At 42.5% G+C, this 27,854-nt stretch overlaps 1 protein-coding gene across 1 annotated transcript in view; it reads right to left on the reverse strand.

The window, feature by feature from the left end:
• Positions 1 to 27,635, reverse strand: part of TGFBR2 (transforming growth factor beta receptor 2) — a 66,548-nt gene extending 38,913 nt beyond the window's left edge. Inside the window, exon 1 of the mRNA XM_030009666.2 lies at positions 27,226 to 27,635. Coding sequence (XP_029865526.1) covers positions 27,226 to 27,319 — 94 coding nt within the window. The 5' untranslated portion in view covers positions 27,320 to 27,635. The remainder of the gene's footprint in view (positions 1 to 27,225) is intronic.
• Positions 27,636 to 27,854: the final 219 nt, after the last annotated feature.

The raw sequence follows: 27,854 nt of genomic DNA on the forward strand, positions 1-27,854 counted from the left end.
TAACCAAAGTGAATTTGAAAAATGAAATCAAATTCTATTGACTTGAGGGACCAAAAGTTGCTTTGTAATTTGCAGAATCAAGCTTATTCTGAGTTCAGTTTGCACTGAAATAACTACTCTGCAGTCACCCATTTGCATTATTCACAGACAACATATCTGTCCCCGCTGTACAATATACTGCATCGTGGTCTGTGTGCCAAAGTAACTATGGATATCATAGTGGGAATGCACGTTAGGTGGGTGACATCATTATGACATGGATCATGATGAGTTTTGCAAGTTTGTCTTTACTACCCTGAGGCATAATCCAGGTGTCATGCTTAATCTGATTACTGTTCACATAATAAAACACAGAGCTGGAACTGACTTTCAACTTAAGGTGGATGGTCTGCCAGAGGTTGTGGGTGAAACTCAAGCTGGAAATGCAATAGGGCATCTATGAAGCCCATGTAATCTGCTACTGGAGTCCTCCTGGGCCAACTCAAGGGGACTTGAACTCAAACGAACTTGCAATGACAGTCTGCCTTGTAGAAGTTTACTTTGACCCAACAGCTACATTTCTGCACCCAGGCAATGAAGAATTACTTGCTTACTGGTTTGGAGTGTTAGTACTCATGATCTGCTTCAGTGTGTGGTAGCAGTAAGGGAAGGGATATTTTTTGACCCAGTGTATGAATTTCAGGAAACATATGTTTAGCTCAAAAACTATTTTGAAAAGCCAGCGTGACTACAAGGAACAGAAAATGCCAACATAAACTTTTTTCTAAAGCTAAAATGAATATGCAACTATCTGAAGTGGAGCAGACTATCTACAACAGTTTCAGTCTGACTCACTTCATAATATATTTAGAAAAGTAGGCTGAACCACTTTAAGGAGATACTGGGCTTCATATAGCACAGCCCTTCTCTTGTAGCCATCTGTGTGTTAAAACTATGTTCATATTGCTCTCTGTGGCCAAATGTTGCTAGTCAACCGATACAGGCAACCAGGGATTCGTAATTTCCCCCTCTCTCCTCCATTAGCTGAGAAATCAATTTTTTCCTTCTAGAACGTCACTATTTACTACCATTAGAATATTTTATTACAGGAAATAAATATACATGCTTTTTCCAGAAGGAAATAAAAAGGCCTCTTGCTAAGATTTTCAATGGATTTCTGACCCATTGTAAGGGACTGAGAGAAAAGTCTTCCCTCTTCAGCCAAATCACACATCCTTCTCATCACTAGCATGCTCCAGTACTGACCTAAGGTCTCTGATCTTACTGCCATTGTAATCAGTGGCAAAACTCCCAATGATTTTAGTGGTATAGAAGAAGCTCCTACACAGAGGGGAGGGCTATGATGAGCTCACTGGGAGCACTTACTCGGGTGAGGAATGCTGGCAGTACGTTACAGGCTGGCTGAATTTTAAGCCCCAGGTAAACATTTCTTGTTCTTAATTATTTGTGTTGCAACAACTCCCAGAAGCCATGCAGAAGAACAAAGCCTCACTGAAGTAGGTGTGGTAGGAACTCAAAAGGTCTTGCATCTAGTGTTCTATAAAATATGCGTTAATATAATAATCATTATGGCAAATTGCTCCTCTTTTCTGGATAGTACCTCTTATTTACCACATGTTGAAGAGAAACTAATAGCTGTATCGATTTATCTAGGTTCCAGTAACGATCAAAACAACCTGATAATGAGGGACTGTCCCTCTACCCAGTAAGAGACAATCTATGCTCCTAAAAGCCTGGATGAACAATAAAGACAAATATCAAGGGAGAGATGAAGTGACTCACCCAAGTTCACACAGGAAACCTGTGGCAGGGTGCCAAGCTGCTCAGGGGAAAGACATCTGCTGTTCAGACTGCAAAGACTATAGCTGCATCTACACTGCTTTCAGCTCTGAGCTCACGCGGCTCCATGTTTCACTGGGCAGCCATGTTGCGATGGATGCCTCTGCCACAGACACAACTCAGTCCTCTCTAGTGCCCACAGCATTGGAGCCAAAAGACACATGAAGGTGGGTCCTTAGGTAAACTGGTTCAAACACATTATGTTTGCTGAGAAGCAGGGCTCGTTCCTGTGCCATCCCCGGCCATGCCAGCTTCTGCCAAGACTCACCCACTGGAACAAACATATGAAAATATATTTGGACTTCTTCCAACAAGGGATCTCCAAACCAAGCAACTTGATTTTTAAAAAAAAAAGCTATCTGGAAAGCAGCAATCCACTGCAAGGTCACAAACCTTAAGTTTCTAAGAGTGGTAGGCCTTAATGCAATTACTAGCAAAAGGCTGGGTAGTTAGGGCCAGCTAATTTCTGAACAGCTTAAATTAATGGCAAAAGCTAGCAGGATTTGAGGACTTCCATATCTGACTACACTTGAATTTTCCCCCCCCGAATTCTTGTAATACAGGCTGACAGTGCAGTGCCTCTCTATTCATGCCTCTGGCAGTTCAAGGTACTGGATAAACTGCACAGGTGGACAAACTTTCTTTCATGCTTCATCTGATTTAAAGTTAGACTGCAGTTTACTTTCCCTAATACTGTCACACTGCTCTAGCATGTGTTGGTGTGTTCATGAATACAGCTCGGCCTTGCCCACTGTGATAACCCATCTAGTTCCAAACTAAAGCCAAATTTGCCCTTCCCCTATCAGGCTGATGCTGAAATTCTCCTATCAGACCGATACTGAAATCAGCCTCTGCAAAGGGCCTTAAATCTGGAGTCAGATGTTAACCTCAACATCACTCTCTTCTGATCACAACCTGCTACTAGACTCTGAGGACTTAGAAATCCAGGAAAGATTGGTCTCCTTCCAAGTCACATGCACTCAAACCTATCTCTAACCAACAAAATCCTGCCTGGAGAATGACAAGTTGGTAGGGTTCTTCCCTAGGGAAGTGTATTCACTCATTCCCTGAGGGGCCCACAAGCAATGAGTGGTTCATGACCAGCAAGATTGTTCCTCTTCTTGTAGTCACTTGAATGTCCATCTCTAAAAATGCTTGACTATCCTGCTGTGCACTTCATACCCCAAGAGCCAACCCCTCAAGGTTTTCTCCTGTTCAGACAACCAAAGTCACTTGAAGACTGTGGACAGAAGCAACCTTTCATTTTGCATGAAAAAAAAGAGTGGATATAATGGGAAAGTCAATGGAGAAAACACAGATTTGCACATCTGAAGAAAGCCATCCTAAAATGTGTGCTTGTCTCCTAAAATCTGAGTTTTGCCATCCACTCTCTAATGTTAGTTTTCTTATTTTGACTTCTACAGGAAGCCTAATTCTAGCTTTCTGTGCTTCCTTGTCCATGGAGAGGGCTCCAAATAAAAGGCTGCGGTTTCTTGGCTATGAAGCTTTCAACCAACCAGTTCAGCATAGATCAGTCACCATGGTTAAAATGCATGGAACATGTAAGCCAACATGTGGGCTGGATATCATGGAAGAGACACTAGAGCAGCCACGTAAGAAATATCAACTCCATGAATTCTGGCGGAGCCAGGCTTGCAGGACAACACTTTTAGTCTATGCTTACATCTTTTTTAAAACTTCTCAGGACCTTATAAACAGTACTCCTCACCCAAAGTCTATTGACTGTCTTGAAGTTGTTTGCTTTGTGTCTGTTGTTTGCAGATGTGTAACTTTCATTGAGGTATCAGCAGGCTATAGTTTACATTCCTCTTATTTTTCAGTATTGTTACAGAACTCTCAAAAGCCAACAACATTTAAATAAAGCCCAAACCAACATGCTGTCTTTTTGGGAATATCTACACTGGAAAACTTTATTTATGTCCTAGGATGCATTTCAGAAACAGCATCCAATTTCTCTTACTCCTGTCTTGTAAAATACTGCTACTGCATTTCTGTTCTCTCATCCAGTGCCTCTGGCACATGTATACATATAAAATAGCATTGCTGAGCAGATAGATTCCATGCCTTGAAAAAAAAAATTGCTGAGGGAGATGTTGGGATGGGAACTCAACTACTCAGCTGCTGTGAAATAATTCCACCTGATGGGAAAGACTTGAATTTAAGACTTCGCTCCACTACATCATGGAAATCTGCAAGGAAGAGGATGCCTTTATCAGAAAGCCTAGAAGAAGATTGTCCTTGTTCTCCCAAAGAGCACAGCTCCACGACACCACATCTCAGTGGCGGGAAAGCACAGTAGCAGCTATGAAGAATGTCCAAGCTGCATTACCTCCTCATCCAACAGAAAGACATCAGGTTTTGCCAGGAACAGTACTAAACGCAGCATTTTTTCTATTTTGCCTATCACCCCCAGAAGATAATCTGTAACCTCAGCAGAACTTTGATAGTGATGGGGACACTGCCAGCATCATGAAAGTGGAGAGGCGTCGATGCAAAAGCACATTCTTTGCCTTACAAATATTGATGAATTAATTGCAGGAGGGAAGGAGCCAAGGCAAATGCATGATCCGAGCTTTGCTTTTAAGACCTGGATATATCCTGATGGTTAATCTTAATTATACTGATTATGTTTAGTGCAGTAATACAAGGAAGAAAAGATAGAACCATAATCACCCCCAAAGATTCAAAAGTCATGAGTTACAAAATCACACAACTAGCCAGAGAGATCATGGAAATAAAGGAAAGGAAAAAAAACCCCAACAAAACCCAACTGAAAAACAACTGCTGGGTTCTCCTTTATTTGCCATTGCTGCCTGGACTCTTAAGAGTGCATGTCAGTCATGTTTTGAAACTTTGGCCATAAGCAGGAGGGTTGGAATTACTGTCTAACTTACAAAATGAAAAGACAAAAAGAAAATAAATCACTGGAATCCAGGAGCTTGATCTTCAAGAAAAATGTCAGCTATCATATGACTCATCATAAAATCACAGGAGCTGGCAACACTGCAGATCACCTAGTAACTCCCATGACAATATCTTCAGGAGTAACCCCATGAAATATGTATTTTCAATTTTTCAGTTACAGCTGCCAATTCTGAGCTTACTGTCATCATGAGTTGAAATGGAGTGTCACTCTGTGATACATACTCCCATACTCACATAGTGAATATGAACTCACATAGTTCATGCTGTTCTGGACGCTGCTTTGGGCTGCAGTCCTTTATCTCAACTATTATTTACCCCAGTAGGATTACCACGGACACAGGACTTCTGTGACTATTTCTATTAAGATTAACAACAATGATTATCAAGAGAGCTGAAACAGCCTCTGTAAAGCCAAATATGAGCTATCTTTTACATACAACTAAAGTGTGTCGGAGGAAAACAGGTTCCATAAAAGTTTAGCTCACCAGATATTTAACTATCCCTGTGGCAGGACTCCAGAAAACCACATTCTTACAGATTCTTTTGCAGAATCTCTCTGCCTCGATCTGTGTCATGTATAGTCACAGATCACTGACTCCACCCTGGTCTGCCCCTAGCAACATACTCCCTTTTTCCCCTCAGAAGCTGTTTCACCTCTTAGGTTTCCTTTTGATCTTTAGCCTTCCGGCCTACCACAACAGCTGCCTCTAGTCAATACTTAAAGACATGCCTTTAGGTGTACTGATTGCACTTTTGTTTGCAAAGTGGTTGGGACCTTTGTGTTACTTTTGTGCCCGATCAAACCTCATCGGGGCTCCGCAAAGGATAAAGACCAAAATAACTTCCTTTTTATGAACACATTTCTTTGTGAAGTACTTGGAGAAGATGCATGTCATGGCTTCTGCCTATCACATTCTTGCCCGTCATATGAAAAAAATGCAAGTCACACCTATCAGGTGGCAACAATACAACTGTTAATGCAAATGAGACACACATAGAGCCCTGCAACCCATCCTACCACAAAGCAGCTGCTATGAGATGGCAGGAAAAAATGGTCCGGTGGGGCCCACTGGCCTTTGAACGGTTTGTGTGGGCTACGACCTGCTCATCAGCCATGACTGAGAAGTTTGCTAGGAAAGAAGGCGGCAGACTAGGTAAGCCGTTCTGACAAGCTAGTCTTTGCCAGAAGTAGTTTGGCCACCCCCAGATGAAGGAAGGCCAAAGCAGAAGAACCGGTTCACAGCAGGAAGGCCACCGATGAACCACACTGAAATGTAGGAAACCACTATATCCCACCTACCAGTAGGCAAGGAGCGGGGGAAGGCATGTGCAAAGGGAGAAGACAAAAGGAAAAGAAGCAGGAGTTAGAAAACTTTAACTTGTCTCTGCAGTAGAAGTGCCTGGCTTTTAACAGCAAGTGGAACTGGCAAAACTTTGCTTTAGGGATTGCTGCAGGCACTGACACAGAAACAGAATCAAATCTGGCAGGAGCTGTGGGGAGGGACACAACCAGAGAAAATAAGGGAGGGAACAGCATACTAAGCTGGAGATCTTGAAGATAAAAATCATTCTTGTATTTAAAGCATTAAAATAACACTATTTTTATCCACTACTTCCAAAATGAGCTAGCATTGGCAGTTTTAATCATGGGCTGGGCTCTTCTCGCTGGTACAGGGCATGGCAGTGAACTGCCTCAAACACGCCTAAGAATGGAGCTCGCTGCCATGACTCCTGACTCACATTAGTGGGGGTGTGAGAAGACTCCAGCTCAGCACTTACAATATAAGTGTGAACACATTCTGAAAACAGGGAATAAAAATAACATTATTGTGATGCTTCAAATAATGAGATGGATTTTTACCTGCAGATTTTTAATTTGCTGCTCTCTTCCACATTTTCTGGCCACTGTTTAGCACTCCATGGTAGGCGGAACAAAAGAATACTGTCTCCAGGCAAAAAGGCTGAAAAAAAATCTAAATGATGGCTTCCCATAGGGCACTCAGAGGGACGTTTCATCTTCTCCTGACTTTAACCCGCAGCCTCCCTAACACAGCCAGTAAACAGCACACAGCACTGCAGAACCGTGTGTGATATAACAGGAAGATCAATTTATTCAACTATGACTACAGGGTCTAGGGTTTTTTCTGCATAATGCATTAAATTTGGAATCTACTGGAAGCTGTCTTTGGTGGTTAACTCCTTCTGTGACTTCAGATATATAGTGAGTATCGAGTACAGCAATGCTCATCTGGTTCACCAGATTAGGGAAAACAGCTTTCCTGCCTTGTTGGAATGAGCATGATTCATGGTTCAGAACTGATGTTTGCATAGCTAATTCTGACCTGTCCATTAAAAAGCATATCCTGCAACTTCACCTCCTTTTGTATCCTTGCCTGCCCAGTGAAAGCTGCCATTACCTCACTTGAAGCAGAGCTGAAAGAGTACAAACACTTCAGCTTTGTACAAATATTATTTTTCCAACTTATATGCTCCGAAAATAGACAGCAGTCATTCAAGCATTATACAGTTATTTCTGTGATATGCAAGGAAGCAAAGATTTTTTCATGACAGAAGAGTCTCTGTGGCAAAACCCCCAACATCTAAACCATACACAATTACGAACAATTCTGACTCAGAAAAACACAAATGCTCCTCCACTCTCAGCTACAGAGCCTCACCAGAACAAAACCATGCCATTGAATCTTATAAGTAGGTTGAATGGAGTTTCTGAACCCACTGTACCTTTCCCTTCAGCTAGTTAAGAAAGCCTGTTTATAGAAACATGCTTCTCTCCACTCCTGATCCCTTCAACAGTCACACTACCACCAACAACCTGCTTCAAAATATCATAGGGCTCTTCATTCTTTGTAAGGGTGTTGGGGAAGGTTAATAATTTCTCCTGAAAGAGGCACATACTGCCTCCAAAAGCTTAGTTTATACTTTTTTCCTTCATCTCTCTTACTACAACAGAAATGAGGAATGTCCACCTTTAAGAGTCATTCAACCCTATTTTCAAGGGCCTATTTATTAAACTCCCGTTTCCAACAGGGAAGTTCAAGAGTCCACCCAGTACAGGTGGAACAGTACTTTAGGACATTTTCTAATAATGTTATGGCCAAGCTATTTCTGTTAGCCATGAAGTATTCCATAGAGACACATCCTGGCTCTTCAGTTTATCTGCAAGGCTACTGAATGTGCTCAGTGCCACACACAAACTAAAAAATCCATAAGATCATCAAAAAATGAATCATATTCTTAAGGTATTAGCGCTGCTTACCTAAAGGCATCCCTTTATTGCTTACTAGCAGTCCTAAGTATCTGTCTTGTGATATTTGCTTAACACAAAGACAAATCTTGTCTGCTTTTTTAGGAGCATCCTCACTGGACAGGCTACGGGTGGGAGGAAGGCAGAGAAGTTTTGAAGTCTATGTCACAGGGCAAGTGACTGCCTCTTCTGCTAAATTTCTGGGCAGCAGAACACATTAGGATCTATGGTTGGGGCAACGAGGCTAACTTCAAAAGTGTTATGAGCTTCCTGCTATACTGTATTGCCAAACCCTGCCGTCCTTCCCATGGGGAACTGCAGTTGTGCTACCTGTGATGGACAGAGTAGGTGGGCACACGGGTACAGTTGCTACTTCTCCCTTACACAGACAACTGTCGTGCTGGCTCATCACTGTGACACCCGAGCGGGCAGCCACACAGCACGCTGTGCAGATGGAGCCCTGCCCTCAGCTCCCACAGACCACTGCACAAAGCCACACAGAAATCAAAAATAGTAACATACTTGCTTGGCCAAACACTCACAAATGACACTGCTACAGGGCTTTACTCATTATTTAGTATACGGCCTTGTCATGCTTAACTTTCCAAATGGCTTCAAGTAACAAAGTGCTGGCCTGGCGTACACACACCACCATATGAGTTTAACTGATTAAATTAAAGGGATGGAGGTTTTACAGTTTTGCATGTGGATCCTCAAATCCTTTTAAAGCTGATTTACCTCAGTATAGGTTATATTAGGAACAAGTCTAGCCAGTGTCAGAATTGAGAATTACCGCACACAAAGTTGATGTGGTTTACTCAATTACTTTTAAATCAACTATAAGCTCAAGAGGTGTGAACTCTGCATGTGGAAAAAGCTTTCGTGATACTTTACTGTCTACCTGCAGCATTTTCAGCAGGAATAAGGAAGGCTAGATAGATGGCAGAAAATCATCTCTTCCAAATGCAAAATGGTAATGATTTAAAGACTGATCTCTACGCTGGCAGCATGCAGCAATTCAGGTGGCAAAAAGCCAAATCTTTCTCAAACTATAGTTAACCCTTGCTACAGTTAACCCTTGCTACAGTTAAACTCCTGCTAAATGTACATCCACTGGACTTTAGTGTATTCAAAAGAGCAGACTAAGACAACTAAAATGTAGGAGAAACTGTAGGAAATAACACCTAAAAGCAGCTGCTGTCCCTCACGAAGAGTTAATACAGATGAGCAGATGTTTATTAATACTGTTTGTTCACTAAGGAGACTGGCAGGCACTTGCAAACCCTCTCAGGTCTTGGAGAAGAACCTCCAGGAAAGGTCATGAATGATGTTAGTTTGGGGGGAGATTTTTGCTTGCTTTTTAAAGCAGTGAAAATGAAGCGCTGACATTAAGAGTGTGACAAATCACACAAAACAGGAAATTCAAAGTTATGTCTGACTCCCCCAGGTTCCCTTTGATACAGCTAGGTTGCGTGGTGAATCAGAAAAAGTATCCCTCCTGTACTTGCCATTTCATGCTTTTATTTTTCATTTTATTTGCTTTAGTAATATCCCTTTAAAGCTACTGACACACTTTCCTGACAGGTTTTGGAAGTCATAAGGCCATATCCATCTTCCCTTTTGAAAGGCTCCTGCCACATGCAGCTTTCCAGAGCCCTCAGCAGACCCCTCCTTTGGGGATGCCACTGGAGAGCTTCCTTCACACTCACACACCTTTTCTGACATCTTATTTTTAATGTTGTTCCTTTTTGATGCAAGGAAACACGTATTTTGAGAACAATAATTGTCTGCCTCATGAAGAAGTCCTCAGACCATTTTAAGAAAAAGCACTGATTTGTTTCTTAAGTATTGTGAACACAGAAGATCTTCCCTTTTCCTTTTCTCCCTAGTGAGGCCATACAGAAAATACCTGCACAAACAGTTTCAGTTTGCAAATAACAGCAGTCCTGCTCCCCTGCTCTGGTTATTTGTTCACATCCCTCACTGCACTTTCTCCTCCCTCACAGAGGAATCAGACTGCACCTTTACCACACCTCCCTCCCCCTCCAAAAGGCCAGTTTGACCCAGAACAGTTCTCCAGTCTAGACAACTATTTGACTACACAAACACAATAAAGAATGTGGTATGAGGAGTGGGAATCCATGGCTAGGGTAATGCAAAACTGCATATTTCACCAGCAGCAGCACTGCTGAGGGCAGAGAAAAGTCTCTGTGGATCTATGCCTGCAGTTACTTCTGGGGCAAGGTCAGGCTGCCCACTGTGCCGGGGACATGGGGGACATGCTCTCTGCTGCTGTCTCCAACCGGAGCGCAGTCTGCTTTCAAATGCCACTTGCCCTGAAACACAAAATGTAACAGCCCTTCCAGGAGAGTAAACAAGGGCTCTGCAGTTATTTGTTTCTGCCAGGCATCGTCACTGCAAGGGCAGATGGGACTTGCCTAGGACTCATCCGCATGGGTTATGACACTTTGGGGAGCACTCCAAGGATTGATGTTTCTCCCCAGAAATATTTGCAGAGGCACCTCAGGATGGGCCCCATAGCTGTTTAAATCCACTATGAAAGTAGATGGGAGGTTATTTTGACTTTGAAGCGTAGAAAAAGAACTTCTGGTGTCTCAAGTCATTTTACAACATTTATGGGAGACATCTGAGAAGACAGGTATTACTCTCCGTGACTGTTTCCTCAGCAGTACACAGTCCTAGCAGATGTCTCCTCTTCACAGGATGCTGAAAGAGTCAGAGCAGTCTTGTTTTTAGAATACACTTTTTTTCAAGAGAAAGGACTACATAAAAGGGACTGTGAAGCACAGATATCCTCTGTCTGAAGTGAAACATCTGATTTTGCTGCAGATCTGTAATGTGAGCACAAAAATAAAATTCAGCCAGTCACCCCAATTCTGCTTTGTTTCAGAGGAAAAGTCTGATGACCATTTACCTGAAAATATCACTAGGCTGGGAAAATGCTCTGTAAACCCAGACAAAAGTATTGGCCGAGTTTCACCTTTTGCTCTGAAACTTTCGTTGAACTGTAATTCCCATCTCTGATTTCAAACGGCCTGATTCTGACTACACTTCCTTTTCTGTAAACTGGAAGAATGATCCAGTGGACCAAGGAAGAGAACTTCAGTCAAATGAAGCCATACCTAAAGAATGGATTTGGGATTTAAAAAAAAAATTAATCAAAAGCAGCCTCAAAATGGAACACAGTAATTGGAATGGGCTGCATCTGTTCAAATATCAGTTTAATTGTCACATTCACAAGTAGGAAAAACTTCATAATTATGAAGCACAAAGGGAACAAATAGCATAAGAAAGACATCAAAAGATTTTAGGCACAATGGCATGGTGTGGAGTACATACATAAATTGCAGTCCTGCTGTTCAGTGTTTTATTTTTACCTAGGTAGAGGAATTAAAACTAAAGTTCCTCGATCTTTTTCCATCCACAGCTCCGTATTGTGCCTCTGTACTGGCCCTTCGCAAGTGCACTTTTTGTGTCAACTGCTGGAGTGTGTTCAACTCATGAGTTAGGGGGTGCTTTGTGCCTCTGACCAGGACCCCCACATTCTTTAAGCGTGATCTCAGCAACCTATACAGCCAAGATTGGAAGTGACCAGGCAAACTGGCTTCAGCCACAGCTCTAAAGTCCAGCTTAAGCAAGGGTGTGCTCTGCATGGGGAGAGTCTGTCTTGTACAATAGAAAACTATATGCATGTACGCTGGTTGCTACTGAACCAAACCAGAATTTCCATGGTATTTTATAACGCACCAGTAAGTATGGGGAGAAGCTGTGTGTGCACAAAGACTCACAGCTGCCCATTCAAAATAAGCATTTAAATGGATTAACCAGACAACTGTGCTTTCAAACTTGCAATCGTTACACAGTTACATGGTTCAGAGGGATTTATAAATATTTGGTTTTCCGGATAAAAGGAGGATATTAGCAGGATTTTTTTTAAGGGCATTCACTGCCACTCTCCCTCCCTCCCAGCCATAAACAAACAAACAAGGAAACAAAACAAAAACAAGGATGTGTTTAGGGTTCAAAATTTGTAGTCACAATTTAAGACTTCAGGATTTGGGTTTAAGTTTAATATAAAAAGACAACTTAAGAATGTAAGGAGCATAAAAGACCTCATTTTGCTTAGCTTTTTGAAGACCTCTGAACTTGAGGAATATTTGAGAGATCTGGAATTTAAGTTAGGGCATGTACCCTGACCAAAGGATGCTCCTACTATGGTACTAGTTTACCATATAATCTACAGATTCCGGTAAAACAGAATTCTATGTAATTTCTTTCTCTAGACCTGAATATAACCCATCCTTCCGAGTCTATTTGAAAAACTTTCCAAATAAGAAGTCTTATTTAACAAGTCCACATCCTTAACATACACAGTGGCTTCTCTGTCAGTCACTGATGGGCAAACATGTGTACGGAGAAACTCTGTTCAGAGCTCCTTTTTACTGTGAGAAGCCATTTTCCTCCAGGAAAATAATGTTTATGAACCATTCTGTCCCCACACAACAAGTTTTGAATGGCAGATTCAGGAAAACAGTATGAAAAAGAAATTACTCTCCTTCATAATCCATCAGCTCAGCTAAAATAGTAAATCAGAGGAAAGTTAGACTCAAATGTAATCCCTTGGGAGTAGAATCACTTTGAATGGATTTGGGGGAAAATACACATCCTTCTCAAATTCAGTAGCTTGGATGCTTATATTTGTCTCTGTCAAGTTACATGCAAAGAAGCAGAATAACAGAATTTAATACCCTGGGGATATGTTCTCTTGATAGATGCACCTAACTTCCACAACCGTTAATGGGAATTATATACTGAGTATTGAGAAAAGGGCACATGCATAAAAATACACTCTTCTAATGATATTCAACCTTAGGAAAACTTTCTTTTGCTGATTTCTGTTGCAGTAATCCTACTGCTGTGGCATGCTGTTAGAGAGTTATCAGATTTCTTGCTAAAGAAATATCTCTACCAACAAAGCAACATCTCCTTTATCTGCCAAAGGTAAATTTGCTAACATATCCCCCAGGTATTAGCTGTTTCTTTTAATGCATTTGCAAATGACTCCCTCCGGTTACCTTTGAGACTATGAATCATTAGCTGGCAATACCATCCTGCTGAAATAAGGGAAAAAGTAATCAGCTTCTTCATTTCTATTTGAGGCTGAAATTCTACTGGGCTTAAAGGAAAATAAAAGCCATGGGTGGAACCTGCCCATTCTGAAATAAATAGGTGTTTCACCCCTAAGTACATCCCTTGAAAGTTCACTGAAAGGTCCTTACCTTTGCCATTATTTCTAAATCACATGCGAAGAATTAATTCACTATACTATAAAATTGAGCATTTTAAGGACAGTGTCTTCCGCATGCGTGCATGGTCCAGCAGGTAAGCCCCCACATTAAAAAAATCGGCCCTGGACACTAAAAAATCTGCATGTAGGAATACAACAATTCTCACTCCATAAAACAATACATGACTCACTGCTTGCAGCAGCCAGCCCCCAGCAGGGTTGGCATTACAGCGTAAGGTGAGGACATTCCTACACTAGGCTCAGTGGGAAGGAACTTGCCAGTCTAAAATGTTTAGTCTACCTGCCTGAAGATGTGTGAGAGACTGCAGGCTCTTACACTTCATTTATGATGAGGCAGAATAAAATTGTAAATGTGAAATATACACATGGAGTTGGATTTCTAGGGTTTTCCCCTCCCAGTTGCTCTAGATATGGTCATTGTTTCTGTAAACCCACTATTTCAGTTCTCAAGCTATATCTTAAGTCATTCTCAAGACCATAATCTTTCATCAGCACTCCAAGACAGCATATACACTTACAAGCTTGTTTTAAAGAAACATTGCAAAGAAGAAACTAATTTAAGTGTCTACAAAACAATTACTTCTTTTGAAGGAATTGTTTCAGGGAGAAAGCTGGGAAGAGATAAGACAGAAACACAAGATCAAGCGTATCAAGCAGTAGTTCAGAAGCAAACCTTCCATTGCCTCTTAATTTTCATCTGAATATCTCAAATTTCGTCCAATTACTTCAATGATTTCTTTCTAACAGCTGAGAACTATGAAAAGCAAAATATGATGACACTTCATAAACGTTTAAATGGTGCAGTTCGTTTCTGGCAACAGCATAACATTCCTCATCTTGCTACCACAGGACAGAAGATGTTTACTGTCACATGTATTAGTTAAATTTAATAGGATAAGATCTTCAGCAGATGCTAATCTGTGATTTCTGAGTGCTGCTATGTCAAATTATACTAGCTGATGTTTAACAGTTTAGAGTCACCGAATGTTTCTGGATATTGGTCATAGCACATCATCATCCTTCATCTGGAGGGCACTTGCTCAACTGTAGAAATCAGTAATAGTCTGCAGGATGTCTAAGGGCTTCTATGAAATGCCTTGATCATTTTCATCGGATGGCAAGTGGATTCATAGTTATGTCATGAAAATACTATTTCAATAACTGTCATTGAGGAGGCTGTGCATAACATGGCCATAGTAGCTGAACCACTCAGCATCCCTTTAAACATCACGAGCCAGTTGCATGCTTTGTTATGGTTTCTGGTGTAACTGTTCAGTGACATGGGCAGCTCATTCTCTAAAGCTGTCACTTTGGCATTTTTCACAAATATTGCACTCATGTAGAACACAGTATGTTTTAAAAAGTGTTCTCACAAAACACAACAATTTCTAGCTTTCCAAATGCAGTAATAGCTTAGGTCATACTAGAGGAAAGTGCTCCGTAGGAATAGAGACATTTTTTTAATTCCTTGGATGCAAGATTTTATAACTCATGCATATTTGAAATATTCTTGCACAGGGCTAGTTAGCAGAGTAGCTTAACTGTTTGTTACTTCTGGAGATGCTAGTCCTAATTCTGAGAGGGACTTGAGTGATACCAGCCTGGTGGTGGTAACCTGCTGCATCACAGATTCGTAGGTTACAGCACCTCTATGCCAGGAAGAGCTGGGATGATATTCCCAGTTTGGCCTTCTGCAAGTAAAATCATTCTACTCAGCTAGTTTCGCAAAGCCCTAACTTCCTGGGTATATCTTTAAAAAGCAAAACACTGTCTTGATTTAGAGGTTCACATTGGGAAGTCCATCACATCCTTTGGCAGGGCTCTAACAATGAAATTATCCTGTTTGTTAAAAATGCACACCTTGTTTCGGGAGTGATGTAGTTCACCTACAGCTTTCATTTGTTGGAATAGATGCTTGTTCACCTTTCATAATCTCATCCCCCACAGAGTCTAAAATACCAGGTTAGCACAGCTTAACACCTTATTCTCCATCAACTAACTGTGGTGAACTTCCACGTGACCTCTCCTACCCACAGTTTAGCATTCAGGCAGAGCAGGTTGCACTACCTTACATTTGCCTTGAGGCAAATGCTCCCAGTTACTGGTGTTTGTGGGATGTGTGGTATCTTACAAAGGCATGGCAAACTACCTGCATATCTGACCAAGTCTGTATCTAGCCAGGGAATAGCAGCTGTAGGTACCATTCCTAATTCTTTTGTTCTTCATATGTTCAAAACCACAACAGTCAGTCATTTTCAAAAGGCAGGCAACCATTAACATTAAACTTTTATCTGAAAATGCTAAAAAGGCAGTATGGTTCCCTAAACAAACAGCACTACCTCCTTCCTAACCCACTGCGGGCCTAAGGATAATCGAGTGGAAATTACTGCTCTGGTCAAAGCTATCTATACCTCCATTTCAAAAGCACAAAATGGAAACTTAAAACAAAATCCACCTTTTAAATGGAAGAGTGATGATTGTACAGGTAGTCTAACTACTCATGCTAAGCAACAGCTTGGAAAGGTAGGTGTCAGTGTTTTGTATCTCTAGGTATGTGGTTACGATAGTGGTAAATGTGCCTTGTCATTAACTTTCAAGGGTAGGATACTTCAAATAATTAGCAGTTTGCTTCTAGCATTTGCTACCCACCTTCACCCATGAGAAGGCCAATACGTTTCTGACTTCAAACCACCAGTAGGTATGTGCCTGACAATCATGCTACAAGTCACCAGAACAAAAAAGCCAAGTCAGGGCAAGTGCAAGTTGGCTGAACCATGAAAAATATATATGTAGACAACTGAAGGAAGAGTTAGACCTTAAATGGTCAAACTGAAGCAAGCTACCAAAGCTTCCTTGTGCCTCACCATTACCTGGCAGCTCCTAGCACACAGCCTCTAACCTGAGAAAAATAGGGGAGAAAAAAGTGCTAATTGTATCTTATTGAACTTGGCAGGGTATTTGAGACTGATGAAAATTTCTGGATGCTCCTAGGGCTTTAATCCAGAATTTCTGTTGAGAAATAACAGTGGTTATGACTCTCTTTGAACCTCAATTTCCCAATCACAATAGACCAGTGTTGAAACAATCTCTGTTCATTTCCCACAAATTCTATAATTGTCTATAGAAACTGTAATTAACACATCAGTGCATTAATTTTTTGCCACATGTTAAGCAGAACTAGTTGAAACTGTGGAAATTCTAATAGAAATAACTGTACTGAAGTTTAATGGTGGCATCAAAAATAAAATGGATGAAATCGTGGGAAGCTGGAGATCTGGGTTTGGGTCTCCAGAGACTAAGAGACTGAACCCAGGCGTCTCACCTCCTAGCTCGCTGCTTTAACCATGGGTCAAGATACAAAAGCTGTTCTCAGTTCTAAGTCACCAATGTGTCTTGCCTCCTCCTCCTCCCACGTCAAAGAATGAGCCTCTAAACCCCTCCAACATGTATAGGAGGAGCTTTCATGCCTAATACAGATACATTGAAATCTTTCTTTTAGGCTCAAGTGCCTATTTTTTAAACAACTCAAAATCTACATGGGATATGCCTGAGTCCTCACTCTGAATCCCATGTTCCTGGATTTTGCTGATTTAATTTGAATCACATTTTTATCTTCCTTTATACACATTAAAGGCAGGGGACATGTACATACGGGAAGCTCTAGGCTGCTTCTTGTTGCGCTAATATTCATGGTACCAGTGTGGCCTCAGGGAAGAGTGGGAACACGAAAGCCCCCAGCCAGGCAGAAACTTCAAGGCAAAAGTATAAAATGCGAGAAGTAAGGAGTGTGTGAGAAAGGAGTTGATGGAGAAAGAAAAACAAAGATGAAGAAACACTTTTCAGTTGTATTCCCTTTTCCAGAATAACTCACCAATCTCTTCCCGCTGAATGTCTTCCTATTTCTATTATCCAGAGGCAGAGAGAAAGCAGATATGGCTTTAGTTACAACCAGATAATGTGGTATTGCTGTTTACATGCAAACTTGGGCTATGCCAGCTTTGCAAGCCTGATGGTCTGGCACTGTACATACCAGATGAGAATACAACAAATGCAATAAAAGGATCAGCTTCCCAGATTTTTGCCTTAAGGCATTCCCTTGTGGTAAAGTTGGGTGAGGAAATGGAAGAACAGACTGAGGGGAAGAGTGGAAATTCAATAGCCCAGAAGCACGTATCACTGACCTAGTTACTTTGTGAAAGCTTCACTAAAGAGGCTTACAAAGTCATGACTATTACATGGTCCTCTCTGATCTTTTCATGAGGATGAGAAACGGTTGTTTTCAGTTTAAAAAGGAAAAAAGATCCTGTATGTAAAGTCCCTCTTTGTTGTTCTGTGAACTCCCTGGAGAGAATATCAGTCACCCTGCAGGGGCTGGAATAATGAATGAATCCATCAGGGAACAGGCTTTCTTCTCCTCTGACATGCTTCGGGGGACCACCCGCACACACGTCAACCCTTTCTCTGCAGACTGCCGCCTCTAAAGCCCTGCCCAGTCTCAGCCAGCAAGGATCCTTCCTCTCAGAGCCCATCACTGATGGAGTTTAGATAGGCTAAGGAGTGACATGACCATGGGCCTCCCACTTTCTGGGCAAAGCCTCTAACCACTGTAGGAAAAGGAGACAATGCAACCGTGAAAATCGGTAATGGTAACTGTGGGGAGGTAGAAGGTACACAGCAGGGCAGCTGGCCAACTGCCACAGCACAGTCACTGCAGAGTCCTAGATCTTGTATGCAGGAGACAAATGAGAAGGGTAATTGCTTGCATGCTTGCGGGCAGAACCAGCCAAAGGAAATAAAGGATCAACCACCACCTGCATATGACAGCTCTTCTCTTGAAATCTTCATGGGTTCCTGATCACAGACTGACAAATTTGTGCTGTTGAAAACCTCATTAAATTCTTCCCATTAGTGAAACACACAAAGATTTACTTCTTAATTCCTGCACTCTTTCTATGAGTTTCTCAAGAAGAATGGGGCACCCTGGAGTCACTACACAGTCATGTTACAGGAAAGCTTAAGATAGCTATGGAGGTCAGGGGGGAGCATCCTGAGAGCAGGAAGTAACCAACTGTCATGTGAACTCCATAAGCAACTCAGTGCTGGTCAGATGCTGAACTCCCGCACGTGATTTTATTGTCTTTCCATCTTAACACTATTGATAACATAATGAAAAAGATACATCCTTAATTGTGTGTATTTTTACAGTGCAGCCCATTTTAGGGTAAGAGGTAAAAAAAAAAGCAGCCTATGTAAAGTCTTGCTCAGGATAACAGAAAAGTGCTACCCCACGTTAATTAATAGCTTTACAGTGAGTTGAATAAACTAACATGTAGCTACAGACCTCCCTTTAGCAGTGGCCTGAAATCAAACAATTGATACTAATTGTCTAATGAAGGAATATTTTAAGACACTAGGCAGCTGGAAAAAAAAACTGGAAAGGGAAAAAGTGTAGTTACATCTACCATATTTCCCCAAGCATGCACTTTAAGGGACAGAAGATATTCACACACAATACTCTCCTGGGGCGTTCTTAAGTGCACAAGGTAAGCTAAGTCCTGATGTAACTATGACTTCAGATTTGCTCCAGCCACAGAGCTCCCAAAGCACATGGAAGTTGGTCAGGACAGACAGGTAACCCTAAAAACAAGGGGAGCAGTCAAAATGGTAAGAAATTTCAGCTCCCTTTGAGCACTAAAACTTTTCTTAAACTGTTGCCTAAGCCATGCTATCAAAATCACTGCTGTTCCGCAGCTTTATATAGCAAGCGGTCAATAGTATCTGCGGTACTAATTAGACCTCAAGGATCAGACCGGATCAGCATCTCAAGACACACAAGAATCTTGGACAGCTGCTTCTGCTTCCTTCCCTGAAAATAAGAAGTGATATTAGTCAATATCAGACTATTACCCATTAGTAATCGTCTGTGGTCTGTTTCAAAGTTCACCTCTTGTACAGCAACATTAAAAATGTGCTTATATTAGTTAGTGAGATGAAATCTACAAAATTACTACATTATCATCCAAAAGCCCAAGGCACCACCTAACCATGCCAACAGGTGACGTATATGCATGATGTGCTTACTCCCATTCTGGGATGCAGAATCCCCAGCAGGATTAAAACCAGAGGGAGGTGGCTCACCCGCATCTCACATCTAAAATATTTAGACCCAGGAGAACTACAGGTTAACTCTTGGAAAATCTAACTGACCCCCCTTTTCTTTCTAAGTCAATAAAATGGGTACTAGCTCACTTATGACCCTTCTGGGTGAAACGTTAAACAAAATTAAAAACCAGTCCACATTCTGAGGAGGAGTTTGCCCCTTAGTCCTCATTTCCCATTCTTCACTTTGCTTCCTCATTAATTACACCAGCACTAGCAGCTTATCAGTGATGAGGAAGCTTCAGTTTTCATACAGCTTGGGAAACGTACACGACTGCTTTCGAAGGAAAGGCCTGGTCTCAATGAGAAATCATCCCTCTTACACATTTCTCTTTTTTGCAACTACCTATCCCAAACCAATTAATCTCCATCCTCCAAAATTCTCCTCCCGTGATTCTTCCTGCGCAAAAATCCTTAATGATACATTACAAGAAGTTTGGAAGCATCTTCTTTCCCTCGATGGCCTGAAATCTCTCTTTCCTAATGCTCTGAGGACTTCAAAATACTGCAGTCAAATTACTATTTTGCTCCAAGAAAGAGAAACAGATCACTCTGGCTCCTGTAAGACTGATATCACAAAAGCCCCCTCGAGGGAATTACAGCTTCATAACATACAGTTGCCTATTATTTATTCCGTGGCCAGATTCTCAGCTGGTATAAATCAGGGCAGGTTCCTTGCCTGCAACAGAGTAAAGCTGATTTATGCCAGCTGACAATCTGGCCCTGCATGTGTTCCACTTGCACAATGCTAGTTTTTAAAGAAAGAGGCCCATTAAAGTGCCCCAGGCACATAAGAACCACACTTGGGTATTTACTTGGAAAATGTTGCTCTGAAGAGTAAGACTGTGAAACCTTCCTGCTGCTCTCTGAGTATGTACTGTTCAAATTAACTCGCTTTTCTAACAGAAGGAAGTCTCTAAGCCCTGACAGAGCCACCATGACCTTGGGAACACAAGATGGATTTTCTAATGTCTTCTGCATAGACCAGTTTTTCTAACTGAGTTTAAACGCTGAATTAAATGAAGCCCACAGGTATACCAATGTAATGTTTTGGAGGAACCGATCAACTGCACAGGGGGCAGAGGCTACCTTTCAAAACTTGTATTACTGGTGACTATAACCAAGCCAGAAAGAATGTGGTGTGACTTTCAAATCGCTGGCTGAGTTTACGGCTTTGGCTGCTTGATAAGTCTTTCTTTTTTACCTTAAAACCTCAGATGCCTACTTACAAAGCAGGGCAACAGCTCTTTTGAGGGTGTGGGCCAAAGTCCTTTTGTACAAACAGAAGGTATGTAGGAAATAGAAGACAGCTTTCTAATACCTCTGGTTCCAGCTTACCACTTCAAAGGCACAATGTTAACCCTAGGTGTCATTGTAGTGATGCATCTGCTGGGTTGTAAACTGAAGGATGCTTTAAGTGTGAGGAAGCAGACTCCTTTATCTGTTCCTGAAATCTATTAATTTCAGTCAAATTTTTGTCAAAATACTACTCTGGCTGAGTGGAGAACTGGAATCCTGGAATCAGACCGTCAGGACTGTTAGTAATAAAAATTGTGGTTCCTTTGCACGACAGAAATTTCTGAATACAGCTTGTTATTATGATACGAAACAAAGACTAGAAGACACCAGTTATTCAGAGCACTGCCATTCCCACTCAACAAGTAGAAAACGAACACATGGCTACAGGTCAACCTAAAAAACAGTCAGGAAAATGTTTTTCCTGCCCCAAAAAGTGCTGTAACATTTCATACATTTTCATATTCACAACCAGAGTGAAACTAAAATCATTCGAAGTGGTGGGTGTAGGGGTGTTGGTGCATGCATGCACAACGAGAGAGTGACAGCCCTCCAATATCCTGGGGAGAGTGGATAGGGGGAGCTCCAGATTCAAATGTGCATTCTATGAGTCAGACCAGGCACTTGGCGCTGCCTTTCTTCCATCCTTGACCAGTGATTATTCTATTTATTGATTAATGATGATTTCTCTTTCTCTCTCTATCTTTCTAGATCAGAAATTCCACCGTGGACTAGGAAAAAAAAAAAAAAAAAAAAAAAAAAAGGTTTCCTGATGAAAGTTTAATGGAAACTGGTACATTTCCACAAATTGTTTCAGTTTTGACAAATCAGCATTTTCCCATGAAAAACACTGTCAAAAACTCTCAACCAGCCCTAATTCTAACCAGATTAATGCAGGGATGAATGCCAGCAGGAAGTTCTTGCTAAATACCAGTTGTCTGAGCAAAGGAAAACTACTCCTTCCCCAGATGATCTTCCCAGAGGTGAAAAGGCTTTAAAGCCCATATGAAAAAAAGGACAGGTAGTTCCAGCTCTAACAACCACAATGACTTTCAGAGCAAGAGAAAGAGCAAGGAAACAGCATATTAAAAAAAAAAAAAAAGCACAAACATGGACAAATTGGCAACTAGTATTTCTCCTGCCACATGTTACTGTTCCTTAAAATCCGAAAGAGTTGCTAAACTTTGCAGCAATGCAAAAAAATGGACATTAGTCCCTGACTCAGGAATTCCTATGTACTGTGGGGCAGACCCCTTAATACAGGCTCCAATTTAAATTCTGCTTAAATCCCTAGAAGTTAATGGACACAAACAGACAAGGGTATGCTGTCATCAGCAGAAATAGAATTAAGAAACTCCTGGTGAGATTTGTTAGTTCTAACTCCTACTTTGGACAAGTTTTTCATCACTGGATGGTGTTTGAAGTGGTTAGCTCTCTCTACATATCTTACCCTAAACATCTGTACACTAACTAAATCTCTGTTCTTTCAGGCAGTAGGATATAAATGGTTGTACTCAACCACTGCCAGTGCTGCTGCTCTGTCTTTATGCCAGAATGAAGACATACTATGAAAAATAACCGTTGAAGACTTAGCTGGGTCACTGTGAACCCAATCTTGCAAGTATTTGGCATTAACTTATTGCGTACAGTGGCATACAGATCAGCGGCATTTGCCTTAACTACAATGCCCTGCCCCAGGGTGTATGCCCACTCCTTGCTGTAAAAGCAATCTATCCCCTGTAGTAAGAAGTTTCTCCACTGTTTCTTAATACAACTCTGACCACTTCCATCTGTCATTGACGTTAAACTTCAAAAGGGCTTATAACTAGTCTGTCGAAAACCAGGCATAGTCTTTCTGATTTATTTTGGTCTATTTTAACCTTCCATAATTAGAGTTCATAAAAAAGCACAAGTATTTTGTTGTGACCTTTTATTTTATTCTTGATTATAAGAGTTTAGAAAACAGTTCCCATTATCCTATAGGGAAAAAGAAAAAAACCCGACCTTCTAACCCCAACAAAATTTAAGGGTAAAGACCTATTAAGTAAACCAAAATCTCAGCACTAAATCTCTTCAACTAGGACTCAGCCCGCTTTCTTTTTCATAACAGGACTGGCTCTCCACTACTCCATGCTGGAAATCCCTTGTACTCTCCAACATCTGCACAGAACTAGTTGGTATCTCAGTCCATTTTACTGAGTTCGCAATGTTCTGGCAATACAAACTAGCTGATGTCCCTGGGATGTGCCTACCTGGTAATTTCCCCTGAGTCAAAGGGCTCCTACGTGGCACCGCCGGCCTCCATCTGCCTCAGGACATCCCTTTTGTTCCTCAGCTCACCAGGTGCCAGAGGGGCTGTGGGGACCACGGGCAGACCAGGACTGTAACACTCACCTTCCTCCTGCTGGTCCCAGGACCATGGGGCCACAACGGTGGCTGGAAGCCCTGACTTTCACTGTGCCACCGACACTCAACTGTAGCCATGCCAGCCAGAGTGGAGACTGCACGGACCACTTTCAGACCAAAAGCTGTCATTGCACTACTGATAATACTTCATACCTAGCTGATACTAATACAGCCTATTATGGAAAATCCAAGAGAGTAACAAATTGGGCCCAACCAGTTGGTTTTGCTCATTCTTGCTATATTATAAGTGAGGCACAGCTCTTCTGAGGTCAGAGGAGTGACAGTGATACAAAGTGAATGCTAGCAAAGTGCATATAGCACAGACATACATTATTGAGAAAAAAAAAGTTCCTATGCCACAAATTCAAAAATATCATCTTAAAACTTTCCTGCAGAGGAAATACAAGCAAGCATGGGGAACTCCAACAACTGGTAGTACGGTGATACTACGCTCTTTTTCCTCCCCTCAAAAGAGCAACTCCTTTCTAAAAGCCTAGTCCTGAAAAAAAAAAAAAAAAACAAAACGAAAGTATGAAGAATTTTCCTTCTGGTAAGAACCTGACACCATCTTTGCTCCTAAGTTCAGAATTAACCTTGTCACAATGACAACTTTTATCAGCCACCTTTATAGCATACTACATCTTTGAAACTGTAACAATTCATCCCAGAAAGGACTATTTCATTTTGAAGCAATGCTGTTTGGCTAAATGTAGGCCATATAATAGTAAGTGTTTATAAAATATAAGTGAAAAATATCATTAATATGAAAAAAATCTGAATTATTCCATTACCCTTTTTTTGAAATTACTTTTGAAACTGTTTCAGGAAACTTATACACTATAACTCTATGTAACTCTACTAATGCTAATGGAACTACATTCATTTGCAGCGGCTTAAGATCTGGCTCATCATTTTTTATTAGAAACCATTCCTATATGGAATTCACCACCTGAATATTATAGAAGCGTCTTAATGCCAAGGAGCTTAAAGTAGCAATTAAATAAAAGTGATTTTCAAAGTCTTAGGTATAAAAGTCTTAGAATTCAAGGATACCCCATAAATAGAAGAAAATGCAATAATATCTGTGTTCTATTCCTACTTCCCTTCTGAAATAACTGGAAATTTGCCAGTTTTAATGCGGGGAAGAAATGCATTTTAGATTCAATCATGTTACAAACATGTTCCACCATGTTTGTTCTCATACTTCCCTCTTGCAAATATCTGAAGCTCTAAATTTGATTCTGTTACTATAAAATTAACTGACTATGATATGGCTTTTAAAAAATAAGGAGACAATAATGCAAGTAGAGTTTGGCTGAATGGAGAAATTAAGTTCCTGATGTTCAGAAATGAACAATTATTACACAGATTATTCCAAGGAACAAATTTCTGGTTTTGATACCCCAAAGATAAATTACCGATTCATATTCACTTGGATACAGCAGCGTCGATTTCTTATGTGGGCAACTGCTGGTTTGCACTGCCATTTATTGATTAAATGCTCAATACAGCATTCACAATCATTCAGAAAAATCACACCTTGTCCCTTCATTCTATGGAAAAAAATGCAATTACTTGTGTGTAGTACAGGACATGACAGCATCTTTTTCAAAGTAGATAGTTCCTACTGGACCTGCTCACGAATTTGTGGTTTTGCCCAGAATCTTTATGGGAATGTGTCATTCCTGTCTAATATTTTGCTGTGAAGAATGTTAAAATGAAATTTTAGCTGGAGCTGTATTAACCTCTTCACCAAGAGCCAGCTGGTTAGTAGGCACAGCTGGGAATTGAGCTTTCCTGAGTCTGGTATCTCTCCTGCCCCATCCTCACTGAACTGCTGAGCTATTGATTATTACAAAGTAAGTAGGTCTTTTTACTGTTTTGTTTTCCCCCAAACATTTGGCAGCTCTAGTTTTCATTTGGATGCCAAATGACAACGAATATCCAAACCTCACACTTTCTGACCCCACAGAACTGTTGTCTTCTGACCAAGTCTCCCTGTTATAGACACAATAGAATCCTATGGTGAATATTAAAACAACTTTTGGAGCTATAGGATAGATTATCTGACAACAGGTCTACTCAGTTTTGTAGGGTGTAGATGACGATCAGTATGAAAAATGCTGAATTGTAACCACTCTATACATTTTTTCCTCACTGGACCTATGACAAGAAAGAAGAACAAACTCTTAAGCTATCTCCATTTCTAAAATCTACCTGTAGTTTGAGACTGTCTATACTGGTTGAGTAAAAAAAGCTTAATAATAAATAACACAAGACTAACAAAAGTGGGGCTTTTTAATTTAAAGCTGTTTGTGATGGGAATCTGCAAAAAAATTGGGGCTGGGGTCGAAATAAAAGCCATCAATAGTTGAGTATGATTTATATTAACCAGAAATAATAAAAATATGTATCAAAATCAACAAGAAGCTGCACACCTCAAATTTAAAATAATATAATTTTGAGCCCTGGGACGCCATAGTGTCTTATTCTTAAACTGTTTTTTTTTTCGTTGGCCCTAAGCTTCCATGAGTAACTTTGCAGGTATGTAAAACCTGTTGACTTTGACAGGATTATTAATGAAGCATGAAGTTATTCATACCGTACACAGCTATTGGCAGTAACTATACAAGAGCTATCTAGTTTATGATGTTATTATGTTTTAGCAACAATTTCGAGATCATTATTGACCGTGAATGGACCACGAGGGAGAATCAGAGGGCACAGAGCAAAGTTTGTAGAAGCCCAGGTGTCTGCACATCTTATCTGAAGGCTAAAACTAGACATGATATCACAAGACATCTCAGAAATCCACTTAATTCTTCAAAACGGTTTCAGATGTAGTTTTGCTGTAACCTGATGTTCTCTTTTTAGGTTCACCAGTTGCGCTGCAACATGATTTAGGGCCTAACCTCTCAGTTACAGATGTTGGTTCACGTATGTGGGTTAGTACCGGTAGGATGGAGACTGAAAGCTCCTCAGGGCAGGGACCTTGTTTTTGCAGCGGCACCTTAAGCTCTTAGTACCTTCCAAATTATCCCACGAAGACTACTGCAAGCCACAGCCTCAAAAACCTATTTCAGGACATCTTGGTAAAAACAGAATAAGGGATGTAAAGTGTCACTAGAAGTGAATCGAGCAACACGAGCACTAAGTGCCGCAAGAACGACTGCTACTCTCAGTCCAACCGCTCGCAATCGCGGCTTAATTCTGCTGTGGGCAGAAACTCACACATCCAGCAACTTCGGTAAGCAGCCGCAGATCCACGCAGCAGCGAGCTCCGTGGCCACGCGCAGGCCCTCAGCCCCGAGAGCCGGCACGGCATGCACCGCCTCAGGCCATGTCCCACCCCGGGCACCTTCCAGCCCCACTCCCCGCGCGTCCGCGGGCAGAGCTGGTCCCCGCCCCAGAGGACACCGCAAAAGCGGCGCCGGGGGCTGGATCCCGCACCCGCCAGCACGGGCCGAGGGGGGCGGGAGGCGCGGGCCGCGGCCGGCTGGTTGCCCCCGGGCCCGCCGCCCCCGAGCACACGGTGCGGCCCGGCACCAGGTGCGGGAGCTGCGGCGGCAGCTGCAGGGCCGGGCGGCCGCTCCCCCGCCGCCCCGGGGACAGCGGTCAGCTCCCGAGCTGCCCTCGCCGGGCTCCTCCGGCCGGACCGGACCCTGCTGCATTTCCTGCCCAGTCCCCTCTTCTCTCCCCCCTCCTCCCTCCACGGACGGACCTCGGTTTTTGCGGCGAACCCCCCAGATTCCCAGTCCTTTCTTCCCCGCTTACTTTGCAGCAGGGCAATAAACAAACACGCTCACCCCTCCCGAAACGCTTACAGCCTCGAAACTTTCTTAGCAACCGCGTCCCCCCCTCCCCTTCCCGCGGCGGACGCCTGCCTGCCTGCCTGCCTCCCTCCTGCCCCGATCCAGCCCCGCTCCGTTCCTGCCCGCGGCCCGAGCAACTGTCAAGCGGGAGCGCCGGGCCGGCGCACACTTACCCCGAAGCAGAGCGGGGACCCAGCTGCCCAGGAGGACCCAGAGGCAAACGCGCAGAAGCAGCCGCCGCAGGCTCCTCGGCAGACGGGGAGTCATCGCGGAGCCCGATCGGCATAGACGGCGAGCCGCGGGCGGGGCGCGGGGGGGCCGCCGGGCCGGGCCGGGCCGGGGCGGGCAGCGGGGGGAGGCCGCGGCGGCGGCGGCGGCGGGGGCTGGCAGGGCGGCGGGGGAGCGGGCTGCGCGGCTCCGCTGCTCGGGACTGCGGGTGACTCACTGAAAACTTCAGTTCGGCGCTGCAGGGGAAACAGGAAATCTTAAACTTCGCAAACAGCTGGGCAGGACTTCTTACTCTTACAGTAGTTCCTTCTCCCCCTTCCCACAGTCACCCCCTCCCCTGCGCTCGCCCTTTTTCTTTCTTTCTTTCTTTTTTTTTTTTTTTTAAACATGAAACCTCACCCAGTTTGGTGTCAATCATCTGCCAGAGGCCAGCCCCTCTCAGGTCTGGCTCTCCCACCACAAGCGCGGCGGGGCCAGCCCCGACGTGCAGCCCGGATCCCTGCGCCTGCCTCCCTCCCGAGGCGGGGACCGGGGACAGCCGCCCGCCCGCGCTGCCGGGCCCCGGAGCGGCGGC

This window comes from Aquila chrysaetos, chromosome 3 (genome assembly GCF_900496995.4).
Source record: "Aquila chrysaetos chrysaetos chromosome 3, bAquChr1.4, whole genome shotgun sequence".
Taxonomy (NCBI): domain Eukaryota; kingdom Metazoa; phylum Chordata; class Aves; order Accipitriformes; family Accipitridae; genus Aquila; species Aquila chrysaetos.